At 40.3% G+C, this 25,088-nt stretch overlaps 1 protein-coding gene across 1 annotated transcript in view; it reads left to right on the plus strand.

Annotated features, from left to right (window-relative positions):
- The window catches only part of LOC145412089 (uncharacterized), a gene marked incomplete at its 3' end in the record, with an annotated part of 88,186 nt that overhangs the window by 13,849 nt on the left and 49,249 nt on the right, over positions 1–25,088 (plus strand). Inside the window, exons 2-12 of the mRNA XM_080282005.1 lie at positions 4,929–5,114; positions 7,312–7,455; positions 10,536–10,639; positions 11,530–11,659; positions 12,760–12,909; positions 15,331–15,441; positions 15,893–16,096; positions 20,868–21,074; positions 22,160–22,237; positions 22,669–22,785; positions 24,702–24,794. Coding sequence (XP_080138131.1) covers positions 4,929–5,114; positions 7,312–7,455; positions 10,536–10,639; positions 11,530–11,659; positions 12,760–12,909; positions 15,331–15,441; positions 15,893–16,096; positions 20,868–21,074; positions 22,160–22,237; positions 22,669–22,785; positions 24,702–24,794 — 1,524 coding nt within the window. The remainder of the gene's footprint in view (positions 1–4,928; positions 5,115–7,311; positions 7,456–10,535; positions 10,640–11,529; positions 11,660–12,759; positions 12,910–15,330; positions 15,442–15,892; positions 16,097–20,867; positions 21,075–22,159; positions 22,238–22,668; positions 22,786–24,701; positions 24,795–25,088) is intronic.

A 25,088-nucleotide genomic window follows, 5' to 3' on the forward strand; every position in this document is an offset into this window, starting at 1 on the left:
GTCGTCGGATTTACACGTCAGATAGGTAATTATGAAGCCACGAATGGAAAGTGTACCTTTGAGGTGGAGCCAGGATTCCAAGGGCTTGAATGGTGAATGAATAGGTGTGTGGCCCATTTAATTGGTAATGCTGCTGATGGTTCTCCCATTATCATATTCTTTCCTTTTCCTCGCTTTCTAGACCCCTATACCTCATTCCACCGGTAAGTGGAAAAATGAGGCGGGATGATGATGATGATGTAAATTATGATTTTATGCATCTATTTAATATACGCCAATATGATGATGTAAATTATGGCTTTTATACATCTATATAATATACTCCAATATATGTATCATCGAAGATTTAAACACTCATGCATTTATGTAGCTATGACTTACTCTCAACAGAATAGAAATTGTCTGGTGTTGGTTATAGAGGAAATTTCCAGAATTGTCTCGACCATGAGAGGAGTTTGGTGACACTATTAACACTATCAGACTTGTGAAACGCCCTCGGCGAACGAAATCGTCTGGCTGTAGCTGGATTAGAGTACGGTAGTATCTGAGTTGTTCTAAGAGGGTTAAGGTGTAGCCTAACAGGCAAAATAATCGCCGAGGAAGATATGTTACGGAATATCCGAAACCCCATTATGTGTACAGTCAGTGTGGGCTGTAATGTCATATGTGCGGTAGATATTGATTTGGCTCCAGTCGAATCCAGTTACCCCTGTAGAGAAACGAGCGGGAGTTGAGCCTGCCTGCCGGTTTGCGTCACTTTCTGAATGCAAACATTTCCTTCACTGCGTCACAGCGATGACGTCTTTCCTGCCAAGTGTTAGACTATTTAATAGTCTGGCGTAGCGAGAAAACAGAAAATCGGCATGGTAGTGAAAGGGTTAATTGAGGTTATTTTTAATTCCCTTAATTAGAGAGGTAGGATTGGATGATGGATGGATGGATTAATTAGAAAGGGTGTTCTTATGGGGTAAATTAACCCCTTCACTCCCATGACGCCATTTTGTAAATTTCTGAGACTGCTTTACTCGGCCGAAAGCCCCCAAGTAGTGTATCCTAAGGTGAATAAAATCGTCGAGATAGCAATAAAAAGGACGACCTTGGACTAAAGGAGTTAAAGCGCGCGCGCGCGGACACACACACACACACACACACACGGGGGGGAGGGGAAGGGAGCAAAGACTAGCACATTTCAAGAATCGGTGCTTCCATCCGAGGATTCTTGATGGCCGTGGAAGTAATTTCTTTAACATGTGTAAGAATATTGACAAGGTGTGTTTGTTGACTTGCAACAGACCTTTCCACATTCCCTACAACCTCCCCCACGTACTTCTTAAGACCTTCCTAACCTTGCAGCATTTTTAACTGTTTATGGCCTTCCTCATCTCACTCTTCCTAACCCTGGTGACTCCATAACCTCACAGCCTTCATAACTTAGAACCATCCTGATTCATCCAGTACACCTTCCTAACAATCATCCTAACCTTACAGCCTTAACCATACTACATTCCCAGCCTTCCTGTCCCAGCAGTCCTTCTAACCTTACAACTTTCCTAACCCTACTACATCCCTGACTTTACAGCTTCATTAACCACTTTCCTAACTTTACAACTTTTCTAACCTTGTCACTTTACAGTCTAACCCAGTCACCTCCTAACCTTGCCATTTCCCTAACCTTACCAATTTCCTATCCCTACCACCTTCCAATGCATAACCCTACCATGTTCCTGTGCCTAATCCTACCACCTTCCTAATCCCACAGCTTTCCTTACCCACCTAGCCTCCTAACCCTAGTCTTCCTAACTCAGTCACCTTCCCTACCCCGCCACCTTCCTTACTCTTACATCTTCCCAGCTTATTAGCCTTCTTTACCTTAGCTACCACCTTTATAAGCTCACCTTATTCCTAACTGTCTCTCTAATCTTAAACAATGTAACCTTATCTCCTTAACCTTAGTCATTTTAACCGTTTCACCTTCCTGACTCTACTCCTGTGTGATCTCTAGTGGCTAGGTGTATGTAAATTTGACTAGGAATGCAGCTACTGTAAATGGGGTAAGGGAAGCTTGGAACCTTTACCAATGGAATTCCTTTTTGTACTTTAGTGTGGCATTGGAGAAATGCCCTTGGGGTAAAGGGGTTTGTAGCAGTCTCCATTAACACCTACAGTTTGAGGTACCACAGTATCTTTCTCTCTGACAAGGAGAGTATGTTTTCACCCCTGTTTGTTTGTTTGCTTGTCTGTTAGCAGGATTACTAAAAAAACTAAAAGAGAGATTTGGACCAAATTTGGTGAGTAGATAGCTCATGTCCCCAGGAACAATCGCTGAACTTTTGGGACCGATCTGAATCGTATTACAGATTCTTGATCTGGAAAACGCTGTGCAAAATCCTAATCAGTAGCGAGAAACCCTAACCCATTATGATGAGTGGTTTAGAAATTGCGCTTCCTTTGTTTATAAAATGCAACATACTTCTTAACATTAATCTCCCTGCAGCAGCAGAGGAGAAAACCTAACCCATTATGAAGAGTGGTTTGGAAATTACGTTGCCCTTGTCGGAGAGATGCACTTCGTTGAGCACCCCTCTAGTTAAACTTTATTCTAGCTGCTCCAGACAATTGTATTCAACTTTGGAGAGGATGTTCTAAGGATTGAAGGGGAGAAACTCAGCTTATAAAGCCCAGTGTTTGATAGTTTAAGCTGTCAGTTGTGCAGTATATGCAGTATTATATACTATATATATATATATATATATATATATACAGTATATTGTAAAATAAACTGGTGATGTACTGTAAATGTTAGTTCAGGAAATGGAGACACCCTTCCACTTATAAGTGTGCAGGTGTGCCCTACTTAATCAAGATAATTGTACCGGTAGCTGTTAACACAAACTTACAAGTGTCTGTCAGTATTAGTGACTATATACAGCAGCTGATGTTAATACCATACCTTGTTGTCTGCTGAATTAAAGATATCAGACAGTAAAACTAAAATAGCAGTGCTGTGTAAGTTTCAGTTTTAGCTGAGGAGGACTACCCTACTCAGGTAAACCTAAAATTTTATCCTTACTTAGGTAATGTGGGGTCTGTCAGATCCCAATCTTTAAAAAATCTCCAAAAATATTTACAACAACTTTATTGAAACAGTCACTTGTACACAGCTTCTGTAGTCCTTTTCCTTCAGTTTAGTGCAAAATGTATGAAAATACAAGTGACGAAATATTTTATGGAAAATGAAAATGAAAAGCATTGACAAATTTTATACTAACTGAAATTAGTGGCTACCATACCAACACTGATATGTTCCACCAGTTTTCTATGATTGCATGCTGTACAGTAATGGCCAGTGTTTCTGTAAGCAGTAAGAGAAGCACATTTTATAAAAAAATTTTTTTTGGTATGGAAGATATACCGTATATAGGAAAAAAAATCACATGTTCGGTAATGTGGGGCCCTTTATAGCGAAAATAGAGCCAGATCCCGAACTAACCCTATCACCTCCCAAAACTAGTCTACTAGTCAGGAAGGTAGAGGGAAAACTAGATCCCAAGACCTTATAGTAATATATGAAAAACACAAAGAAAAATAGCGTGGAGTCCTACAGACCCCACATTACCTGAGGAGGGTTATATTTGCTGGGTTACTGTGCTGCTTAATTCATGGGAGATGACAGATTATATACTGGTATGGCTGTGTGTAAATGGTTGATATATTCCTGGAAAAGTAGTTCAGAATTGCAGCTTTTTCATTTCTGTATCAGAACAGAGTACCATTAAAGCTGCTTAGAATGTAAATATGTTATATACATCTACAAACAGGATAATGGAAAAACATAGGTAATGAGACAGAACTAGGTATTGAAGACATGCAGTTTGTTAATTTACTCATTGTTCCCCTGGTCCCTTAGCACACAAAAAATAATAATAATTATATAGTTTTTGTTCTGTAATGAAATGTAGATAAAATCTACCAGTATATCCCCGTCATCACAAGATAATAAGGTTGATCTGTGTTCCGTTTATTAAAGAGTGAGCTCACATTAGCTGTCCGGCATGTTTTGTTCCTTTTAGTCCTTAGAGATTGAGTTACTTTCTTTTCAGTCCATGAAATTTCTCATAGTCTGACTTTGTAGAGCCATTTCCAGCTACAATCATGTCATCTATGCAAGATGAACCTCATATGCTTGTTCTAAGTTTTCTGATATGTTTTGAATTGATGCATTTTACACATACTTTTTGTTTTTACATCATATTTCCTCACTAATGATTTCTCCGTGTTCATATAGCCATCATGAATTAATCCTTCAGGTCAGCCATATGAGAGTCTTATTATTGGGAGTACAGTGGTCTTGTTAATTAAAAAAAAAAAAAAATACAGAAGAAGAGTGAGCTGTAGGGGGATGAATGTTAATGATGGTGGAGGAACCATAATAGCCTACCTGAGAAATTGAGAGGTGTAATCTATAGTTTACATTATGCAGACCACTACCAAATTTAATTTTTGCCTTATACATAACAAAGTTTACACTAGAACTGTATTTCTTCCCTCAGTCTAGTACTGGTATGTGAGAGTAAGCTACTTAAAAGGGGAGATGTGATTTTGTGATATACAGTTAAAGACCAGTTTTGTTGATACTGTAAATCCAGATCTTAGTGGATAGATAGAGCAAAACCTAATCCCAATATACCGTACTCCTTTTGAATTGTATTGCACTGAGGCTAAGCTGTTTTAGTCCAGAACATTTAAGGGTGGGAGACCAATGAGTGATCCTGATAGAATGTGCACTATTGGAATGTTGAAGTTTCTTCATAACTGATTTCTAGTATCCAGGATTATCATGGTTTATTTTAGTACATGAAAGTAATAGTATGTGCATGTAGAGTTGGTGCAATAGTTCATTGAGGCTAAGTTGGTGTTATCATTGACAGAGGAAAGTGTGTGTGTTGGAGGGGTGGGTGCGTGATCTAGGAGAGCAGAATGCAGTACTGGTAGTGACAGTGGAAGAGCTGGAACGTGAGGCTGCCACCCGTGTTGCTCTGCTTGAGGACCGACTCACCAAAATGGCTGCCACCACCCGGCAGTCCTGTCTCTCTTTGCGGGACCACCAGGTACAGGTAAGTCTGAAGAGCAGCTTTGGTTTTTGAGTGGATTCAGAGTGTGTGTGTGTGTGTGTGTGTGTGTGTGTGTGTGACCTTTCTCAAACATTGTCTTTTTCCATTCTGCTCTTGTGACCACCAGATGATTATATTCAGTTAAGGAGAGCCCTCTGGTAGTGGAGGTGTTTAATTAAGGCTGTATGGTATCTAACTCTTCCAGTTTGAAGTGTATCCTAATCTGAGCACATTATCTGGAAGTGGCAAGTATAGAATATAAATTATGTCCTCAGGCTGAAGGGATGAACATGAATTGCCTCAGACAGAAAAGTTAGTACAGTATTGGATAGCAAGGAAGATGGTAATTAGCTGAGGTAACAGAGATATGCAGTTGGTGGTAGAGTGTATGTTAATAGTCAGCAGGAAGTGGAATGAATCAGTGAGTGAAGTTGGCAGTTTGAATTAATAGACAGCAGTAAGAGGCTTAGATCAATAAGTGAATCCAGAAAGAACATTCAAAAGGTAGGGTCTGTAAGTACTTTACCATATGTAATACAACAGGTAGGTAGAGTGAACAGCTCTCATGAGAAACATTTTAGTAGAAATGATAAGTAGGATCATGACTTACTGTACAACAAGCAGATAAGAAGAAGAGATAAGTTAAATTCACCAGACAGCCTAGTGTGTAAACTTTGTTTAAGTAGTACCGTAGTAATAGTAGTTCTGGTCAGTCTGGCCAAGCAGACCCATTAGTTGCAGGCAAACAATGGCTCCTGCAAGACCATCCCATGCTGTGAACCAGCGTTCCCTTGTAGTGGTCTGTGCCTCGCTACAGCAAGGTGTGGGGAAATGTGCGGAGGTTTGATTCCTGGATGGATGGTACATTGGAGTCTCCACCCAGTTAACAGAGTCATCATAGTAGGCTCCACATCACTGTTATGTGGTTATATGGTTACCAACCAGTGTTGTAGCTAAATGTTTTTCTGGACTGCAGGAAACATTTAAGCTTGTCACTCAGTGCAGAGTTACATAAGGGAAAAGTAGGCAGCACAAAATAAAGTGAGTGGATAATGATCACCACCACCTACCATGTTAGCCTAAGAAAATTAATAAAAAAAAAAGCAAATGAATCCTTATTTCAGGACTTAATGCTAGCATAGGTCCTGATGAAATTCACTATTGTTTTTAGAACTGTACTAAATAGAATCCCCTGTATTTATCTTTTTTTTTTTTTTTTTTTTTTTTTTTTTAAAAACAGAATGGAGGAAGGAAAAACAAATGAATAACAAAAAATAATAATAATCCGTACACCAGATTATTGGTGTCCTCTGTTCATAAAATATCTGTAACAGTTAGACTTGAACAGCTGTGGGTTGAAATTTGGATGGAAACAACTCTGGGGAAGCGTGTTCCAGAGAGATGCAGTTTGGGGAATGAAAGAATTCTGTTAGGCAGAAGTTCTGCAATATGGCTGAGTGACATTCCAGTCATGAGCGCTACCAGATGCCCAAGTAGCACAAGGGAAGGCATGGAGAGGTGGCACCATGGATTTAACTTCGTCTGAGCATTTGCCAAAAAAATACATTATCTGTAAAATAATGCAAGGGAGGCAACATTCCTTCTTACTTGCAGGGGAGGTAGTTTATTTGTACAGTTTATCCCATAAACTGTGACATACTTGAATAGCCACCAGTCATTTGTTTATTTATTTATTTACTTTTTTTTCCTCATTGTGAAAGCATACGGTAGTATATTTCCCTGGAAATTTGAAGATCCACATTTCATTATGCTTTCTTCCTTCTCTTAGCCATCAAGTTTGTTTTGTGTAATATAGAAAAAAGTTGTCATATAGAAACTTTACATATTTTTCATGAAAAATTCATAGCTTCAGGACAATGTAGGGACTAAACTACTGCATACATTGACCTAAAGATTGATTCACATATGCCTTACTATTCATTGTGAGCCAGTGTGACTGAAAGAGATCAGTTGGATTTTTTTTTTTTAATAATTACCAGGAGCATAGTAGATTTACCGTACATCGTAGTTTATGAAATAGGTAGTAAAACAGACTGATAACACTATCTTAAAAATGGTGATTGTGGTAACAGGGTAAGATTGTGAAAACAGTGGAGAAAATAGTGATTGTGCTTTGGTAACTATGCATGTTATTTTGATGTGATGATAATTACCCATTACTGTATTCTTGTTGGTTAAGGTCTCAAGCTTAGTACGTGACAAGGTGGGCCTGGAGAAGGAGACTGAGGACCTGGGTGAAAAGATCCAGGGTTTAGAGAAGAGAAATATTACACTAATGGAAGAGAATGACAACCTCCACAGTGACCTGAAAAATCTCATTCAGGTCAGTTGTTTGACATGTTATGACATAAAGTGCAGGCAGTCTAGAAGTCAAGCTTGTTATCCAAAATATCTCAGGTTGCTCTATGCTGTTGGTGCTATAAATTAGGGGACTCTGACAGTCAGCTACATAGACATCAGTGAGGCTTTAATAGATAATTTTTTATGAGTGTAAAGCTACTTACACAATGTTTTTTAATCTTATTTATCAGGTGCAGCCGGGATTCTGGGGGCTTGAATGGTGAGTGAATGGGAGTGTGATTCATTCGATTGAGCAAACTCGGAGCCATACCTCATCATCATCATCATCATCATCATCCAATCCTACATTGCCCCATGAGGAGCGTAGAAGCCCGGGACCTAGAGAAGTTGGTCCAGACATTTAAGATGAGAGTGACCAGCCTCACTCATCCCTGAGTGGCATTATGTGAGCAATACACCCCACCCACCCCTTGGATATAAACCTTCACCAGCTTAATCCAATTTGAGTGCTGTAATTACCCATTAAACCACCAAGTGCCAAAATTTGGTTATATGGTTACCACCCAGCATATTAAATGGTTCCCTGGTGTACAGGAAACCATTTGGCTTGTCACTCAGTGTTGAGCCACCCACAAACAGAAGGAAGAGGAAAGAATGAAGAAAAGAAAGGCAGAAGAGGGAGTGTAAAGTCACCTGTAGGCAGTAGGACGAGGAAAGAATGAAAGAAAGAAAGCCAGAAGAGGATGGAAGGAAAGAAGGATGGGTGAGAGGAAAGTTCATACAGCTGAGAGCAGCACTACATCGAGTGAGTGGATGGTGAGCACCCCCCACCCACCGTATCTCATTCTATCAATTTTTTCCTGGCTCTGGACCCTTCCTCACCCCACCTTGGTGAGAGAAAGGAGGTCTGGATGATGGTGATGCCATTCCCAAAAAAGTGTATGAAAGTTGGGTTGAGGGCAGTGTTGGAGGAGGCAGACCTTATATGGTGTTTATCAAGTATGGAAGAAGAAAGTGGAATATTATATTAGTGAAAGAGTAGGAAGAGAAAGACAAGTGTCAGAGAGAGAGAGATGGGAGTATGGGGATAAGGTAACCAGGAAGCATTTCTGCCCCAGCCATCCCCTGTTTGGGAGTGCCCATGAGGGAGTAGGGCATTGGAGATGATGATGATGATGATGATGATGCTGTGGAATGTCAGTAAAGGCAACTTAAAACAAGGAATCAATTGTACTTTATTTTTTCTTTTATGATGCATTAAAATACAGAACATTTGTCTGATTATCAAATAAGAAGCGCTTATCATTTACAAAATGGGTACAGTGTAGCCTTCGTAGATGTTGCAACAATTCACTACTTGTGCACATGAATATAGATAGGGGATGTAGTCATTTGCTCTTGGAAAGGAGAGCCTTTTTTTTTTCTTTTTTCTTTTTTTTTTTCAAATCTTCTCTGCCTTCAGCTTTAGACATCCTTCCATAGTACCACTGGGTATCAAGGCAATGCAAAGTATTCAAAGTTTGTGTAGAGTAGCTTACTGGAAGGAGATGCGATTTCTCATACCATAGATGTTGCATTGTACAGCAGACCACGACTTAGAATATACCAGTATCTCAGAATTACTTACTTTTTTGCACTGTGTAAACCATTGCCTTTTATAGCATAGCTTTGCATCTTGAAGTCAGAGCAGTGACTGAGTGAATAACAGAATACAGGCGGCCCTCCGCATTCATGGATTCAACTTTCGCACATCTCACAGATTCGCGGATTGCCCCTCTGTGGAACCAAGATTCCGTTCGCGGCCGCAAGGTGTAGCAGTGCTGACGCTCACAGGTCATTTTGCGCCAAACCAGGCCCATACCAAACCACTGCACTCCGGCACTCCTCTGTCTCTCCCTTATTCTGTGTCCTGCCACTGTCACGGTCACTACGCCGCTTTTATGCTGCCACGCCAAACCTCCTGTAATTTCATTATTTGTCATCATCATCATCATCCGGGACCTCCTTTCCCTCCCAAGGGCAGGGTGAGGAGTAGCAATGTCCTGACAGCCCAAATTTGCCCAATTTAATGGCCACACTTTCATTCACTCATCATTCAAGCCCCTGGAATCCTGGCTCTATCGGATACACCAGAAACATTCACCACATTCTGTAGATATATCTGATTCGTCATTTTGCCCAATAATTGTGCTGTCACTTGTTCAGACGTAACAAGTGCATTGCTGTGCTATTAGGTGAGTGAATTAGCGCCTGATTTTACAGTTTACTTATGATAACTTTGTCCCACAAGTGTCATGTTCATCATCATCATCATCATCATCACAAGTCGCCAGAGTTCGTCTGCCAAAACTTCAGGGACAGTGGTGAGTTAACTTGGAATTTAATGGGTATGGTCATAAGACTTGGGGCAAATATGTAGCCAATGACTTGCCCACACTCAAGTGGATGTGCGCGAGATGCACTCATTCGCGGGAGTGTGTGGAAGTCACCAGGTACATATTTACCCTAACTTAGTACAGCCATACCCAATCAAAACTTTTTTGTTATTAAACTTTTTTATACAGTTGGTCTCTTACTATTTGTGATATTTTATGCTGCTTTCAGGTCCCAGATATGGTTTATTAGGTACTGTACAGTATGTGCACACTTGCTCACAGTGGGTGATTTGCGGCTATAGAGGCATTTATGGGAGGGTGCACCAAACATTCGCGGAAATTCCACATTCGCGGGGGTTTGTGTCCCCTAACCCCTGCAAATGTGGAGGGCCACCTGTACTGTATTACAGTATATTATTGACACTAGGTAAATAGTTGGATTAAAGTTCATCAGTTTTATTGTGTATGGCCTATGTAAATGCCTTTTGCACAGAACATTATTTATGTCATATGATGTTATTTTTGAGTGTTGAATAGCACTATCTGTATTTACATGCATCCTCCGTGTCTTATAGTCGAGGGCAACAGGGCAAGGACCTGTCTGTGTGCTGGCTGTATTTGGCACAACATGAATAAATCAAAGCATGCTGTGTGATACAGTAGCTGGATGGGTAGCACTTCCCTGTATTATCTTCCTTCTTTAATCATTCATTTTTTTTTTTGGCAGTTAATAACCCGTGCAAGGCAGACAGGCCAGTGGGATGTAGATGACCTCACATTTTCTTGCATCACACCAGACCAGGTGTTTAGTCCTGTCATCTCTGCATCTAGGTAAGTTGCAGAAATTGATTGTTTTGACTGTAGAGAGGAACACATACATTATCTTAAATATTTCAAGAATTGCAGTGTATGGGGTATGTTGCCTCCCTCCTGTGCCAGTAGAATGCTGTTAGTCGCCATTGTAGGTTCTCTACTACTGATTCATCAGTTATTATGTAATGTCTTTGATTATTTTAGTCAATATGGATGCATCATACTTACCACATATGATTCAGGATACAAAATTTAATGTGACATATGCATGTAGGAATCAACAGTTGTTCCTTTGCATGGGTGACCATTTAGGGAGGTTTTATAATCCCATGAATCTATGGTTCATGCCCCAAATGCTGTATACACCTCTGGTAGAACACATAAGGAAACAGCAGGTAAATTTAGGTATTAACATAGCTTGGAAGAATTAAAACAGCTCAGAAACCAAATGATTTAGGGTTAGTTTTTTGTGATGATAAATGAGATACCAGTGAATCTATGCACCTGGCTATTATGTCAAAAAGGAGGGTGCTGCCTGTCTCATTTGCACCTCCACACATAGTTCATCTCTTCATTTTAGTTCCCAGTCAGTTCATTTGCTTCTTTAATATCCCCACCATGTTTTCTCACATATTCATCTGTCATATCCAGCCATTTTCTAGGTCTTTCCTCTTCCCACCTGAAAACTCATTCACAAATATTCTTTTCACCACCATATACATATATATTTTCTCTAAATAACCATGGATGTATTTTAAATAATTGTACAGACTGATTCCTGTCCATTCTTTTGATAGAGAAGATAATATCTGGGAAATATTTAATTTCTTTGTATTTTGCAGATGCACACCTATTCTTCATTTTAATTTAAGGATGGTTGTTATTCTTCACATTTTGTCTATGATCAGCTGCCCTGGTTTCAGACAGTCTTCCCATTCCTTGAAGGATGGCTTGTCAGAGTATTTGGCTCACCCAGTGGAGGATCTTGGGTTCAAGAAGTGTGGCTCATCCATTGCCAGTTCATTTTCCAATCTTCAGGTACAGTAATTATGTAACCACTATACTGCATAAGTGTAAATTGTTGATTTAGAGTATAAATCCCCCCTTTGAGCACAAAGGCTATAAAGCATTCTTTCTCTCTCAACTTAATGCACACTTAAGCACCTCTTATATTCACATAATTATAACATTTGCAAGCATTACATCCTTTGAGACCATTAAATTGATTCAATTAAGCATGTGTATGTCACAACTTAGTCATTTACAATAGGTACATGCATTTATATACAGGGTTCATTCTTTCCTCTTCCTTCTGCCTACAGGTGACTTTACAGTCCCTCTTCTATCTTTCTTTCTTTCATTCTTTCCTCTTCCTTCTGCTTATGGGTGTCTCTACACTGAGTGACAAGCCAAATGGCTTCCTGTACACCAGGAAACCATTTACTATGCTGGGTGGTAACCATAGAACCAAATTATGGCACCTGGTGGTTTAGTTGGCAATTAAGATGCTTCAATCAGATTGAGCCTGTGTAGAGTTATATCCAAGGGTTAGTTGGGATTTATTGTTCATGTAATGCCACTCAGAGATAAGTGAGGCTGGTCACTCTCATCTTAAATGTCAGGACCAACTTGCCTAGCCTCAGGCTCCTCTACTCCTCATGGGGCAACATAGGATTGGATGATGGGTGGATGGACATATCCTGAAAATTCATTATAACCTTTTATGCAATAATTTTCATTCCACACTGCACATATATAACACCTTCCATAATTTTTCATGTGTTCACCTTGTCGTGTACATTTTTCAAGATCGCATTCTTTCTCTACTCTCTGCCTTGCTCCAAAAGGCTATTTGATCCACATCCACCACCTCTCCAGAAACGACCCAGCTCATCATTTGGTTGATATTTTGATATCTGTTGTAGGTGATATTTTGATATCTGCAGTGCCTTCTTTTTCAGTATTTTTCTGTATATTGAATCTTTCCTACATCACCAAGAAAACTAATTCTAGAAGTGCACTTTTTTTTTTTTTTTTAACCCAGCATGATTACAGTAACATCAGACTAATAAGTCTTATATGAATTCTGTACCAAGACCATTCTTTGCAAGTGTTTGTTAAGACTTTCCATGTTTCAGGAATGTGACAGTAGCACATATGGAGGCCGAGGGTCAGAAAAAGATTTAATGATCATGAAGCTTAGAGCTGATGTGCACAACCTTCAATCAGCACAGGAGCAGGCCAACAGGCAACTTTTGGAAAGAGATAAGCAAATTGCAGACCTACAAGTATGGTTCATTATTGCATGTCCTGTAGTGAGATGTATTTTTACTATGATAGGCTATGTGGGATTGATATGTAGCCTTTTTTTTTTTTTTTTTTTTTTTTTTTTTTTTTTGGACAAGTGCAGAGTTTTGCTGATGTCTGTAAGCGTTCAGCCTTGAGAGTAAATGTAGAAAAGGGTTAAGTGATGGTAATTGAGAGAGAAGGTGACTCCCAGTGTGATGTTACAGTGAAGGGAGAGAGACTAGAATTTGAGAGTTCAAATACCTGGGTACAGTGGTAGAAAAGAGAGGAAAGTGTGCAAAAGAAGTGGAGAGTAGAGTGACACAAGGAAGGAAAGTAGCTGGTACTATGAGGGCCTTGATAAGAAGCAGAGGCTTGAGTGTTGCAGCCGCACGAGGCTTATATGAAGGAGTGTTGTGCCAGCTTTAATATGTGGATGTGAGACTATGGTGTGGCATGAAAATGAAAAGTCAAGAGTGAGGGCAGTGGAGATGGGACTGTTGAGGAATGTATGTGGAGTACAGAGAGTGGATAACATAGGAAATAATGTGATTCATGAAAGTTGCGGAGTGAGGAAGTCTACAGACACCAGATTCGAAGAGAGTGTACTGGGATGGTATGGTCATGTGGAGAGAATGGATAACAATAGAGTGGTGAAAAAGGTATATCTGAGTGAATTTGAAGGAGGGAAGAGACGAGGTAGGCCAAGGAGAAGGTGGAAGGATATGGTAGATGGGTGTGCAAGGAAGAGAGGTATGGAAGTTTGTGAGGCTAGGGAACTGACAAGAGATTGAGCTGGCTGGGTGAATGTTGTGAGAAGAGGTGCAAGATCAGGGATTTGGCACCCGTTTTTAATGTGATAGCATCCAGATTAACTCTGTCAGATACATTTATGTGAAGCTGTGGAATGTGATGAAAGTTTTTGGCATATCAGATAGAGCCAGGATTCCGGGGGCTTGAATTATGAGTGAATGAAAGCGTGGTCCATTGAAGTGGCCAAACTTAGGCTGTCTGGATGTTGCTACTCCTCACCCTGCCTTAGGGTGAGAAAGGAGGTCCGAATGATGATGATGATGAAATAAATATTTGTACTAGGTACCACCATTTGATATTCATTATTTAAAAATGAACCTTGCAGATCCAAGGCATGAATGTCCATTTTCTTAAGCCAAAATGGTGTAGGAAGGTCTGTAATAGTTAACAACAGCTACATCATATTTCTTTTGACACAGGGACCTGATGAGAAGCAGAAATAGTTTAAAGAAATTGTTTTTAATATTTAGGACTGAAAACAGGTATGCAGATATATTGGCACTTTATTTTTAACCCGCCCCGTCCCGTCGACGTATGGGTACATTGCAACGATTTGCATTTGCCTGTCCCAGCGACATACCAGTACGTCGTGCAATTGCAAGGTCCCTAATTTGCACAATTTTCAATTTTCACGCATGATTTTTCGTATGTATACACCGGACACCTTCCTCTATTCCTCTACAAGATGCCAAGCAGGGACAATGCCTTACACCGCATAACCTCCCCCCTCCCCCCCTCACGCCCTTGTCTAAGCAATGGACCTGTTACCAGTGACCTGGCTAGTAAAGATATTCAGGGCCAGAGTGATTCCCAAATCGATGACAATGTGGAGGACAATGTTTACATAGCATTAGAAGAAGAAACAGCCAGAAATAATGATCAGGTAATGTGGCAAAAAAAGGTCAGGTATGGTGATTAGTTAGTGAGTGAAACAATGCTTATAATGCCTTTATTACTGCTTGAAAACCAATATACTCTCATACTACATATTCATTCGTACCAAGTAAATAAATAAATACCGTTTATGAGTGGATAAAATAGTTACCCTCCCATAGAACTCGTTTTCTTTGGTGCCAACATGTTAGAAAACCCAGTCAGGTAAGGAGGAACTCCTACCTGGAGTGGGTATTTTAAACCTCAGGTGGGCGATTTCTCTATGAATTTTCGATGTTTCTCACCAAAAGCGAAGGTTTTAGCCCAAAAACAATTTTTCGAAAATACCTCGGGACTGGGGGATGTCGGAGGTGTGGAAAACCTCGGGACGTGACGGGTTAATTGAAGTTCAGAGCACTGTACCATATAAAGTAATGAGATGTGGATTATGTATGTTGAATAACAATTTTGCTACATGTGTGGTTCAAGATATTGTCCCCTAGGAATGCTAAGTGTTTTTTCATTCATTCATTCATTGCCAGACGCCATGTATCCCAGACAGGGTGACCAAGGGCTTAGAGTTAATTGTTTTACAGGGAAGGGCACTAATCCTCCACCAAACCCACTTGACACGTGGGGATGCCAACAGCATCTGGTGTTCCCAGGCGGTCACCCATCCAAGTACTAACCAGACCCAACGTTGCTAAGTGTTTTAATGGTTAATAATGTGTTGACAGACTCAGCTGATGGAAATCCAGGAGGAGATGACTAGGAATAATTCTGAGCCAGCTAAAATGAGGTTGAACCATACAGAACAGTGCAGCCCTGGCAAAAAAAACAGTATTGAGGTGAGTTGATTTAATTTTTCAGTATTAGTTTTTTTCTGTACAGTGAATACTAGATAAATATTGCATTAAAATTTATGGCAAAATTAATATTGTTAGGTATCAGGCTTTAAATATCAAAAAGTAATGTGAAATTTCTCATGTGGTTATTGTGTTTGGGTTTTTAAAATTTTCTTTTTTATTCTAGTCACTGTTAGGTTATGTCTGTTATTGTTATCAGTTACTCTGGTTGACCTCCCCAGTCTGATGACGTATTTTTAATTTTCTTCATACCTGCATATTTTATTCAGCCTTGGATAGAATTTAGAACTTGAAGGGTTCGCTATAACAATTATTGCTGATAACCTCTTGATTACGAGAGTTCCTTTAGATTTTGAATAAGATCATCTTGAGGTAGCAAAAATGAAACAAATGATATGTCATCTTGGTGAAGGAATTAATGGTTTTCCACCAGGGTGAACTTAATGAGAATATTGATACATTGGTAACTCGACTGAGAGAAGTGGAGGATGAGTGCCGAGCCCTGCGAGACACTAACAGGAATCTAAATGACACCCACAAGGCTCTGGAGGAAAAACACAGAGACCTCCATCATTCTCATGCAGGCTGCTCATCCACCATTACTAATCTACAGGACCAGCTTATTAGTGCACAGAAGGTTGGTGCATTTATGGTAAACTCTTGGTTGTTTGTGTTTTGTGTTTATTTGATATTGAAATATTGGATTGTTAGTACTGGACTGCAGTAAGTCCCCATTTACCATATATGTTGCCATCTTTATGTCTGTTTTGACAGCTAAGTTCAGAGTAAATTGCAGAATATTTGGATATTAAAATGGAGAGGAGCCTGTACACCAGGAAACCATTTACTATGCTGGGTGGTAACCATATAACCAAATTATGGCACCCGGTGGTTTAGTGAGTAATTACAGCACTCCTATCGGATTGAGCTGGTGAAGGTTTATATCCAAGGGCTGGTTGGAGTTATTGCTCATGTAATGCCACTCAGAAATGAGTGAGGCTGGTCACTCTGATCTTAAATGTTAGAACCAAATTGCCTAGTCCCGGGTTTCTACGCTCCTCGTGGGGCAACGTAGAGTTGGATGATGGATGGTTGGATGGATGAGAGTGTGAGAGAATGAGAGTATGGATGAGGTATATGTGCAGGAGTAGGTGAGAATGAGAGGGCAAAAGGAGTGTGTATTGTTGTGAGTAAAAGATGGAAGAACATAAGAGAGGACGGATCAGTTGGGTCAAGGATTGTGTGGGTAAGATTGAAAGTTGGAATACAAATGTGGGCGATTGTGTGCCTGTATGCCCCGACGCAAGATCGTGCAAGCAGAGTGATAGAAGAGTTCTGGACAAATGTGGAAGTGTGCATGGAAAAGTTTGGAAGGAATGAGAAAGTGTTTTTGATTGTTGATATGAATGGTAAAGTAGGGAATGTGAAGCTGGATGGAATAGTTGGTGAGTGGGATGTGCCTGCTGAGATAGATGAGAATGGCGGTGCATTAGTGGACATTTGTGCCAGGAGGGGGTTGGTGATAGCCAATACCCTCTTCAGGCACAAAATGATCCACAGGTATACGTGGCAAGTGATGAGATGAGTAGGAAGAATGAAAGGAAGGCAATGATTAATTATGTGTGTGTGGATGAAAGGATGCGAAGATGTGTAGTGGATGCAAGAGCTTATAGAGGTTGGGGGAGTGGACTTTCTGACCACTACTTGGTGGTGGCCAGAATCAAGATCCAAATAAGATGGAGAAATAGAAGAAGGGAAGGACGGGAAGAAGGAGTAGTTGCAAGGAGAGTGGAAAGGTTACAATAGGATGAGAAAAAGGCAGAATATAAGAGAGAAGTGGAGGAATGATTGGGTAAAAATGAATAGGAGCAGATGTGGGACATGGAAGGTGTGTGCAGGATATTCACAGAAGAAATATGTGCAGCATGTTGTGTGGGGTGAAGAGAAGACGGAGGGGGGTGCAAGGAACAGCATGGTGGAATGAAGAGGTGAGACAGGCTGTGGCACAAAAGAAGAAAGCATACTATGGATGGATGAGAAATAAGGGCATGGAGGAAGTTGAGAGGCAGAAGAGAGAGTTATATGTAGAAGGGAAGAGAGAGGTGAAAAGATTAGTAAGAGAGAGTAAGAAGAGAGTGGATGAGGAATTTGGAAGGAATTTGAGTGTAAAGTGGAGGGACTGTAAGAAAATGTTCTGGAAAGAGGTGAAGAGAGTAAGACAGGGTGGCAGTGAAGTTAGCAGGGGAGTAAAAGATAAAAATAGTAGATTACTAGTGGAGAAGGGAGAAAACGTGTGCAGATGGAGAGAACACTTTAATGAATTGTTGAACATAGAGAATGGAAGTTATGCGAGTATAAGTGGCTGGGGAATGGCTGGGAGAAGGAGAGAGGTGAGAAGACAGGAAGAAATCAGTAGGATAGAAGTTGTGGAGGCAATGATGATAGTCAGATTGGAGAAAGCCCCAGGAATTGATGGAGTGTGTGGTGAAATGCTGAAGCATGGGGGAGAGATAGTAGTAGAATGGATGTGGAAGATGTGCAGATTGGCCTGGGAGGAAGGTAGAGTCCTGGAGGATTGAAAGTCAGGTATTATTATTCCCTTGTACAAAGGGAAAGGGGAAAAAGAAATGTGTGGTAATCATAGGGGCATTTGTCTTCTTAGTGTAATAGGAAAAATGTATGGTAGGATACTTATTGACAGAGTTAGGGAAAGAACAGAGGAATTAGTTGGAGAAGAACAGGGAGGCTTTAGGAAGGGAAGAGGTTGTGTAGATCAGATATTCATTCTTATATCTTTAGTGGAAAAGTTTCTAGAGAAGGGAAAGAAGTTGTATGCGGCTTTCATGAATTTGGAGAAAGCATATGACAGGGTGGATAGACAAGGATTGTGGAAAGTATTAAGAATATATGGAGTAGATGGGAAGTTGCTGAATGTTGTGAAAAGTATGTATGATGGTGCTAAGGTTGCAGTGCGTGTGGATGGTGAACTGAGTGAATTTTTCTCTTTGAAGGTTGGGTTGAAACAGGGATGTGTCATGTCTCCATGGTTGTTCAATCTGTACATGGATGGGGTAATAAAAAAGGTACAAGGTAGGGTAAAGGATGTTGGGGTGGCCCTGGTGAGAGAGGGCAGTGTTTGGAGACTCCATGTACTGTTGATTGCAGATGATACTGTGTTGTTGAGTGAAGACGAAGGGGAGCTGCAAGGCTTGGTGGTTGAGTTTGGGAGAGTGTGTAAGAAACGGAATCTAAAGGTGAATGTAGGGAAGAGGAAAGTGATGGTCTTTGAGAGAGGTGAAGTCAATGAATGTACAGTGAGGTTTGATGATGAGGAAATGGAAGATGTGAGTACAAACATTTAAGTACTTGGGTAGTGTGATGAGTAAGGATGGAAGGTTGGAGGGTGAAGTGCTTGAGAGGGTGCAGCAAGGAAGAAAGGTTGCTGGTTCCTTGAAGGCAGTGATAAGAAACAGGGAAGTGGGCATGGAAGTGAAAAAGTTACTACATGACAGTATTGTGAGACCAACTCTAACGTATGGAAGTAAAGCTTGGACGTTGTTGGAAGGACACAAGTCATGAGTGAGAGCAGTGGAAATGAGTTATTTAAGAGGAGCCCGTGGAGTCACATGGAGAGACAGGGTGACAAATGAGGATATAAAGGAGCGTTGTGGTGTGGATATGGATGTGATAGGAAGCATTAGGAGGAACACACTGAGGTGGTTTGGCCATGTGGAGAGGATGGAGGGTGAGAGACTGACAAGGAGAGTGTATGTGGGTGAGGTGGAGGGGGAGAGAGGGAAGGGGAGACCAAGGATGAGATGCAGGGATGGAGTGGAGAGGTATATGAGAGAGGGAGGTGTGAGTTGGGAGCAGGGCAGTGAAATGGCGGGGGACAGGGCGATGTGGAGGCAATTTGTTTGTGGCCACCCTGTACGGGATTGAGGCACCTGGCAATAGATAGATAGATAGATAGAAAATTTCATTGCGACCATCATCCACTCACTTGATGAAGTGCTGTCTACTTCTTCCTTCACATTTATCATTTTTTTTTCTGAGTTCTCTCCATAATTCCTATATCCCCCATCTTTCCCATCACTTTTTATTACTCTTCTTTCCTTTTCAAGTGGCTTTACATTGAGTGAAAAGCGTAATGGTTTTGTGTAAGCCAGGAAACCATTTACAACACTAGGTAGTAACTATATAACTAACCCACATGTGTTTCCTACATGTCAGCAAGTGGGTTGGTGGAGGATTAGTGCCCCTCCCTGTACAATGACTAACAGAAAGACAAACAGCCACTTCTTACAGGTTTATGGCATCTGGCTATAGACAGATAGATTGATTGATTCTTGTATAGGCGATTTACCATCTGACCTCAGTTTGAAGTACTGGTTGTGTGAAGAAAGTTGTGGCATTTTGAAACACATTTGTGTCTTTCAGTGAGGACTTACTGTGCCCATAAAATGTGTGATAGATCCTTGATTTAACAAACTAATGAATGTACTAGAATATTACAGTAGTTGTTGAGAATGAAACATCCCCTCAAGTCCAGGAGTTTGCCTCAATTAATGACTGCCATGTTTTGTGAAGTGAGAAAAATTATTTTATATTAGAGACTGTTAATCCACTCACCCTAGAGTGATTCTTACTCCTGAATATTTCTTAAAATTTTATTTGAATAACTGGAGATTTGTAAGAGTACCATTATAGAGCCCTTTCATTAATGTGTGCTTTGTAAATCATGTGTGCTTTTAAATAAAGGCTTTAGTTGCACACTACTGTGTTGCATGCATGGGAAAAATGCTTTCAAATTTCTAATGACCTGTTTTGATATTGCTGACCCTTTCATGGTGGCATTATATTCAGTGTTCTTCTCCCAAGTGTGGCATACTGTATATGAAAGTTTACAAAAGACAGTTTCAACGTGTAAAAATAATTGTTGGTTTGTTGTGATTAAAAATGTGTAGGCACTAAAAGCTAGTATTTACCAGTAATTATTTTTCCTCCTTCAGAACATCACTCAATGACACTTTAGTAATAAGAAATTGGGAAATAGTTTTATTAATTTTGGCTGCAGTATTTTGGCATTTGTACTGTTTGAGGTACATTTTGTAAACATTACGGCTGCCCTTGGGGACAGTAAACTAAAATTTTTTTAGAGTAGAGCACATGCCCTCGGTGACTCCTGGTGACCGACAGACTGTTATTGTCGTTGAATTTAATGTGGGAGCCTTTAACCAACTAGAAATGTTTGAAATTTTGAAAGAATATTATAGATATTAAAGAAATGAATGATGACCAGCATGAAAGGGTTAATCTTAAGATAGTTCTCAAATCACTGCCTCAGCATCAAGTTAATCCATACTAACATACCCATCTACCCTTGTTGCTGCCAAAATGTACATCAGGCCCAAGATGAGCTACGAACTGTGCTAACAGCGGAGGTAGCTGGGCGTCATGACCGGATAGTTAGCCTGTGTGATGAGCTGAAGGCCCAGGAACAGCAGCACCATGAAACAAAGATGCAACTCCAGCTCAAGTTAGAGGTTATCAAGGAAATGAGGAAGGAATTACGAGGTTTGAGGGAGGGCCATTCATCACCTAACCACAGCAAGGTGATTTGGCAAACTGTAGCTCATGCACTTTAACACTGCAGAGATTTTTATCCTTTTGCTCCTTATTTATTGTTGCCAAGTGATGGAATAAGACAGTAATGATTACTCTGCATTCATTGTAATGGCACAGCATTCAAGATTGAGAAATAGCAGTTTTAGGCCACGTTATAGTGGATGGAGTATAAGTTTTTGTACCTAAAGCTGACAGATTTGCACAAACATGTAATTGAATAAAATAACCCAAACCTACCACACATCACCATTCCAGGCAATCTGGCAATATGAATGGTTCAGATTAGTACTCAGGTTATACCAGAGTCTTGTTTGTCTTTAAATTTTGTGTTGCATGAATGACTAAAGTACTGTAAAGGATATTATAAAAACATGGAGTTGAACGTGTATGTACAGAAGGGATGGAAAGTTGCAAGGTTGGTTAATGCATTTGGGAAGGTGTGAAAAATGAAGGGATGGTGTGTTGGAATGGTGTGTTTTTGAGATTGTATAAAAGACTGGAACTGTTGATGATTGATGAGGAAAAGAGTATTTCATTCCTGATGTATGCAGAAGATGCTTGCTGGAAAAATAAAAAATAAAATAAAAAGATTCAGGAGTTTTGTGAATATTTGTGAGTCACAGTATCTAAAAGTTAACATGGATAAGAGTAAGGTAATGGTTAAGAGATAAGGTCATGCACAGTCATTTGTAGCAAGTTAACCTGACTGAATCTCTCCATCTTATTTGTATGTTTACTGGATTGGCAGTGTACTTAATGCTCTGCTGCTTTCATACTTTTCATGGACTTATGGTCATGCGACTATTATATGTTCCTAGTTTTGAAGAATTGCTACAGTATCACTTTTACTAGCCCTTCAGTGTTTGATTAGTCTCTTTCACTGAATGAATTTGTCAGACAGGAAGCAGAAGAACTGTTTAAATGTCATTATAATGAATGGATTATGCTGAGCATGACTGTGTTGTGAAATGGCTTTATACAGAGGCAGAGTTTCAGTGGTACTTGTGCTGTAGATTGTTTTAAATTTTACAGCATGTGTTTACTGACACTTGGTTATGGCATGGTATTTCAGAGTGATATAATACCTGAGAAAGATGGTGAGAGGTGTAATTTCAAGGAATTGAAGTCTTCAGAGACCCAGACCGAAGAGGTTGGTATTTACCTGACAATTAGTTGAGTGTGCTGACATTTCAGTGAACATTTGTTTTCTTTTAAAAAATAAATTACTGGATAGTGTCTTGCACCATCACATTTGAATAATGTGAAGTGTGGACTGTGCCCTGTACTGAACTGGGTCATAAATGGCTGAGGTCTTCACATATGTCAAAACTCATGTAGTGTTTTGCATCAGTGGGGCAAATTCATAAACAGGAAGTACTAAAGAGGTTTGGTGCACAGAAATATTCCAGGTAGCAGCTGCAAGTAGCATGGTATGAGAATTGCCTTACTGTGACACAGCTTTACCTTTTAAAGTGAAAAATATCATGTACTGCATTGATAGCTGAAGTGCATGTACTGTATGGAAGTAAATTTTCCTGCAGTTGTACTGAGTTCATATCTAATGTTATGTTATATCATCAGATATACACGCACACAAGCACGACAAAACCAGTGGAAGAGGAAAGTAGCAAGGTGTCCATGAATGGTGTGTGTCTAAGTACTTTACAGGATGCAAAAATATCAAAACTTGAAAATGAGGTAAGAATGTGCAAACTGCATATATCTCATGCTATCGTAATGTTTTTAGGAGAAAGTTGTTGCACTGTGACTTCCTAGCTCTGGTATATCCCGTATTCTTTTGAAGACTAAGTGAATCTCCTGTTAAACTGAAGTAAATCGTTATTGGAGTCAGCACCCCTGATAAGTGTTGTATATCTGTCCCTGTCCTCTGTATCCTCCCTCCATCAAATATCTGTCCATCATCTCTGTCTCCACTCCATCCCCTCATCTACCTCTGCCTTCCTCTTTTTCTTGCAACTATTGGTTCCCCACAGTCTTTCTTGAAGGCTTCCGTTAATGTTCTACATACTACGTGGCTGTACCGCTGCAATTTAGCTTCCGTAATCTTGTTTTAGCTGAAGATTATGTTAATGTGTGGTAGAAAAACTAGGAGAATGGAAAGTTTGATGCTGGAAAGTTCATCAGTCAATCTTGTAGATGCCTTGCCCTTTCCCATGAACTCTGCCACAGAAAGTGGATGTAGCATTCTCCTGACTCCTTTTTCATAACATGTCTCCTGTGCTGTCTCAGCTTTTGCTCCTCCATTCCCAATTCTTTCTCCTATTTACTGTTCATCTCGTCTCTCTCATAACTGGAAGTCTTTTTCTTTTAACATCACCATTTTCTCCATTCTTCAACACTGTCAATGTGGAAGAATTTCATTGAGAATTTCACATCCAGTTTAGTTTTGTCCATTGCTTATTTTATATCCTTTATTTTGTACAATAGATGGTAGGGGGATGAATATAGTTTTGAATGGTGAGTTGCTTGAGGAGGTAGATTGTTTTAAATATCTAGGGTCACATGTTGCTGTGGATGGAAGAATAGATGCAGAAGTGAAGTTTAGAATAAATGAAGTAGGAAAGGTGCTGGGAGGAATGAAAAAAGTGTTTAAATGTCGTTCGCTTAGAATGGATGTAAAGAGAAGGCTGTATGAGGGTGTTGTGGTACCGACTGCATTATATGGGGCTGAAACATGGAATATGGGTGCAGCAGAGAGGAAAAGTTTGAATGTAATGGAGATGAGGTGTCTGAGGAGTATGTGTGGAGTGGTGCGTATGGATTGGGTGCGAAATGATGAAGTGCGAAGGAGAACTGGAGTTGTTCGGGAGATGGCTGGTAGAGTTGAGCAGAGGGTGTTGCGATGGTTTGGGCATATGGAGAGAATGGATAATGAGCGATTGGTGAAAAAGATAACTAGATCTGATGTGAGAGGTGTAAGGCTGAGAGGAAGACCACGAATAGGATGGATGGACAGCGTGAAGAGAGCGTTGGATGCGAGAGGGATGTCTGTTGAGCAAGGAAGAGTGGCTGTGCGTGACAGAAATAAATGGAGAGAAATTGTGAATGAATAAGTGATGACGCAGCCCTGAGGGGATATTCTCCCGCATTTGGTCTGATCAGCTAGTCAGGTCAGGTGCGGTTAAGGGGATGGGTCTGTTATGATGTGGCAGGGGTAAACTAGTTCTGTTGTCGGGCCCTTCTGCGGATGTCGCTGATTGCATTGCGCAGTTGACCCTTGTGCCGTGTGGTGCAGTGAGGATCTGTCCGTTCTCCCCTTTGGGGCTAAAATGCGAATGAATGTGTTTGAATGGATGAGTAAATGGGGAGTGTGTCGTCCTGTCTCAGCTACCTCCCTTTCCTTGGGGGAAGCAGCCTAGGTATATAGATAGATAGATAGGTATTTTGTACAAGCCTATTGCAAGCACTAATAAACATCACTTAAGTCAAAAACAGCAGTCCTCTTTATAACATCCTCAAGATATTCCTCACACAGGATCTTGTGTTGCCCAATTTGATAGCTAGCTTTGCATTAAGTGCATTATTCTTCTGCAAACCATATTCCAGAACAGAAGCTTTGTTACATGATATTGCTGCCTTGCTTTGCTTACTAGGTTGCAGAGAAAAGTGTGTTGCTTCGAGAACTGCAGAATCACCTGGCAGCATCACGGCAGGAATTGCACCTCAAGGATGAAACTCTCTACAAGGTACTGTACTGTACATCATTGTTGCCATGATGTAGACATTGCATTCAAGACTATTGAGCCAAGAGCTTCAGATTCATATATTTAAAGTAAGAGACATGTTTCTGTTGCATATAATGAGTTTTTTTTTTTTTTTTTTTTTTTTTTTTTTTTCTCAGATAGAGGAAGATGTAGTGTGCAGGTAAAAATTACCTGAAGTACTAAAGTTTCTTTCATCTGATTACAATGATAATCCTCCTCCTCCTTCCCCTCCTCCTCCTCCTCCTCCTTCCCCTTCTCCTTCTCCTCCTCCTCCTC

This window comes from Coenobita brevimanus, chromosome 92 (assembly GCF_032717465.1).
Source record: "Coenobita brevimanus isolate Jiangsu-jjx chromosome 92, ASM3271746v2, whole genome shotgun sequence".
NCBI classification, from domain to species: domain Eukaryota; kingdom Metazoa; phylum Arthropoda; class Malacostraca; order Decapoda; family Coenobitidae; genus Coenobita; species Coenobita brevimanus.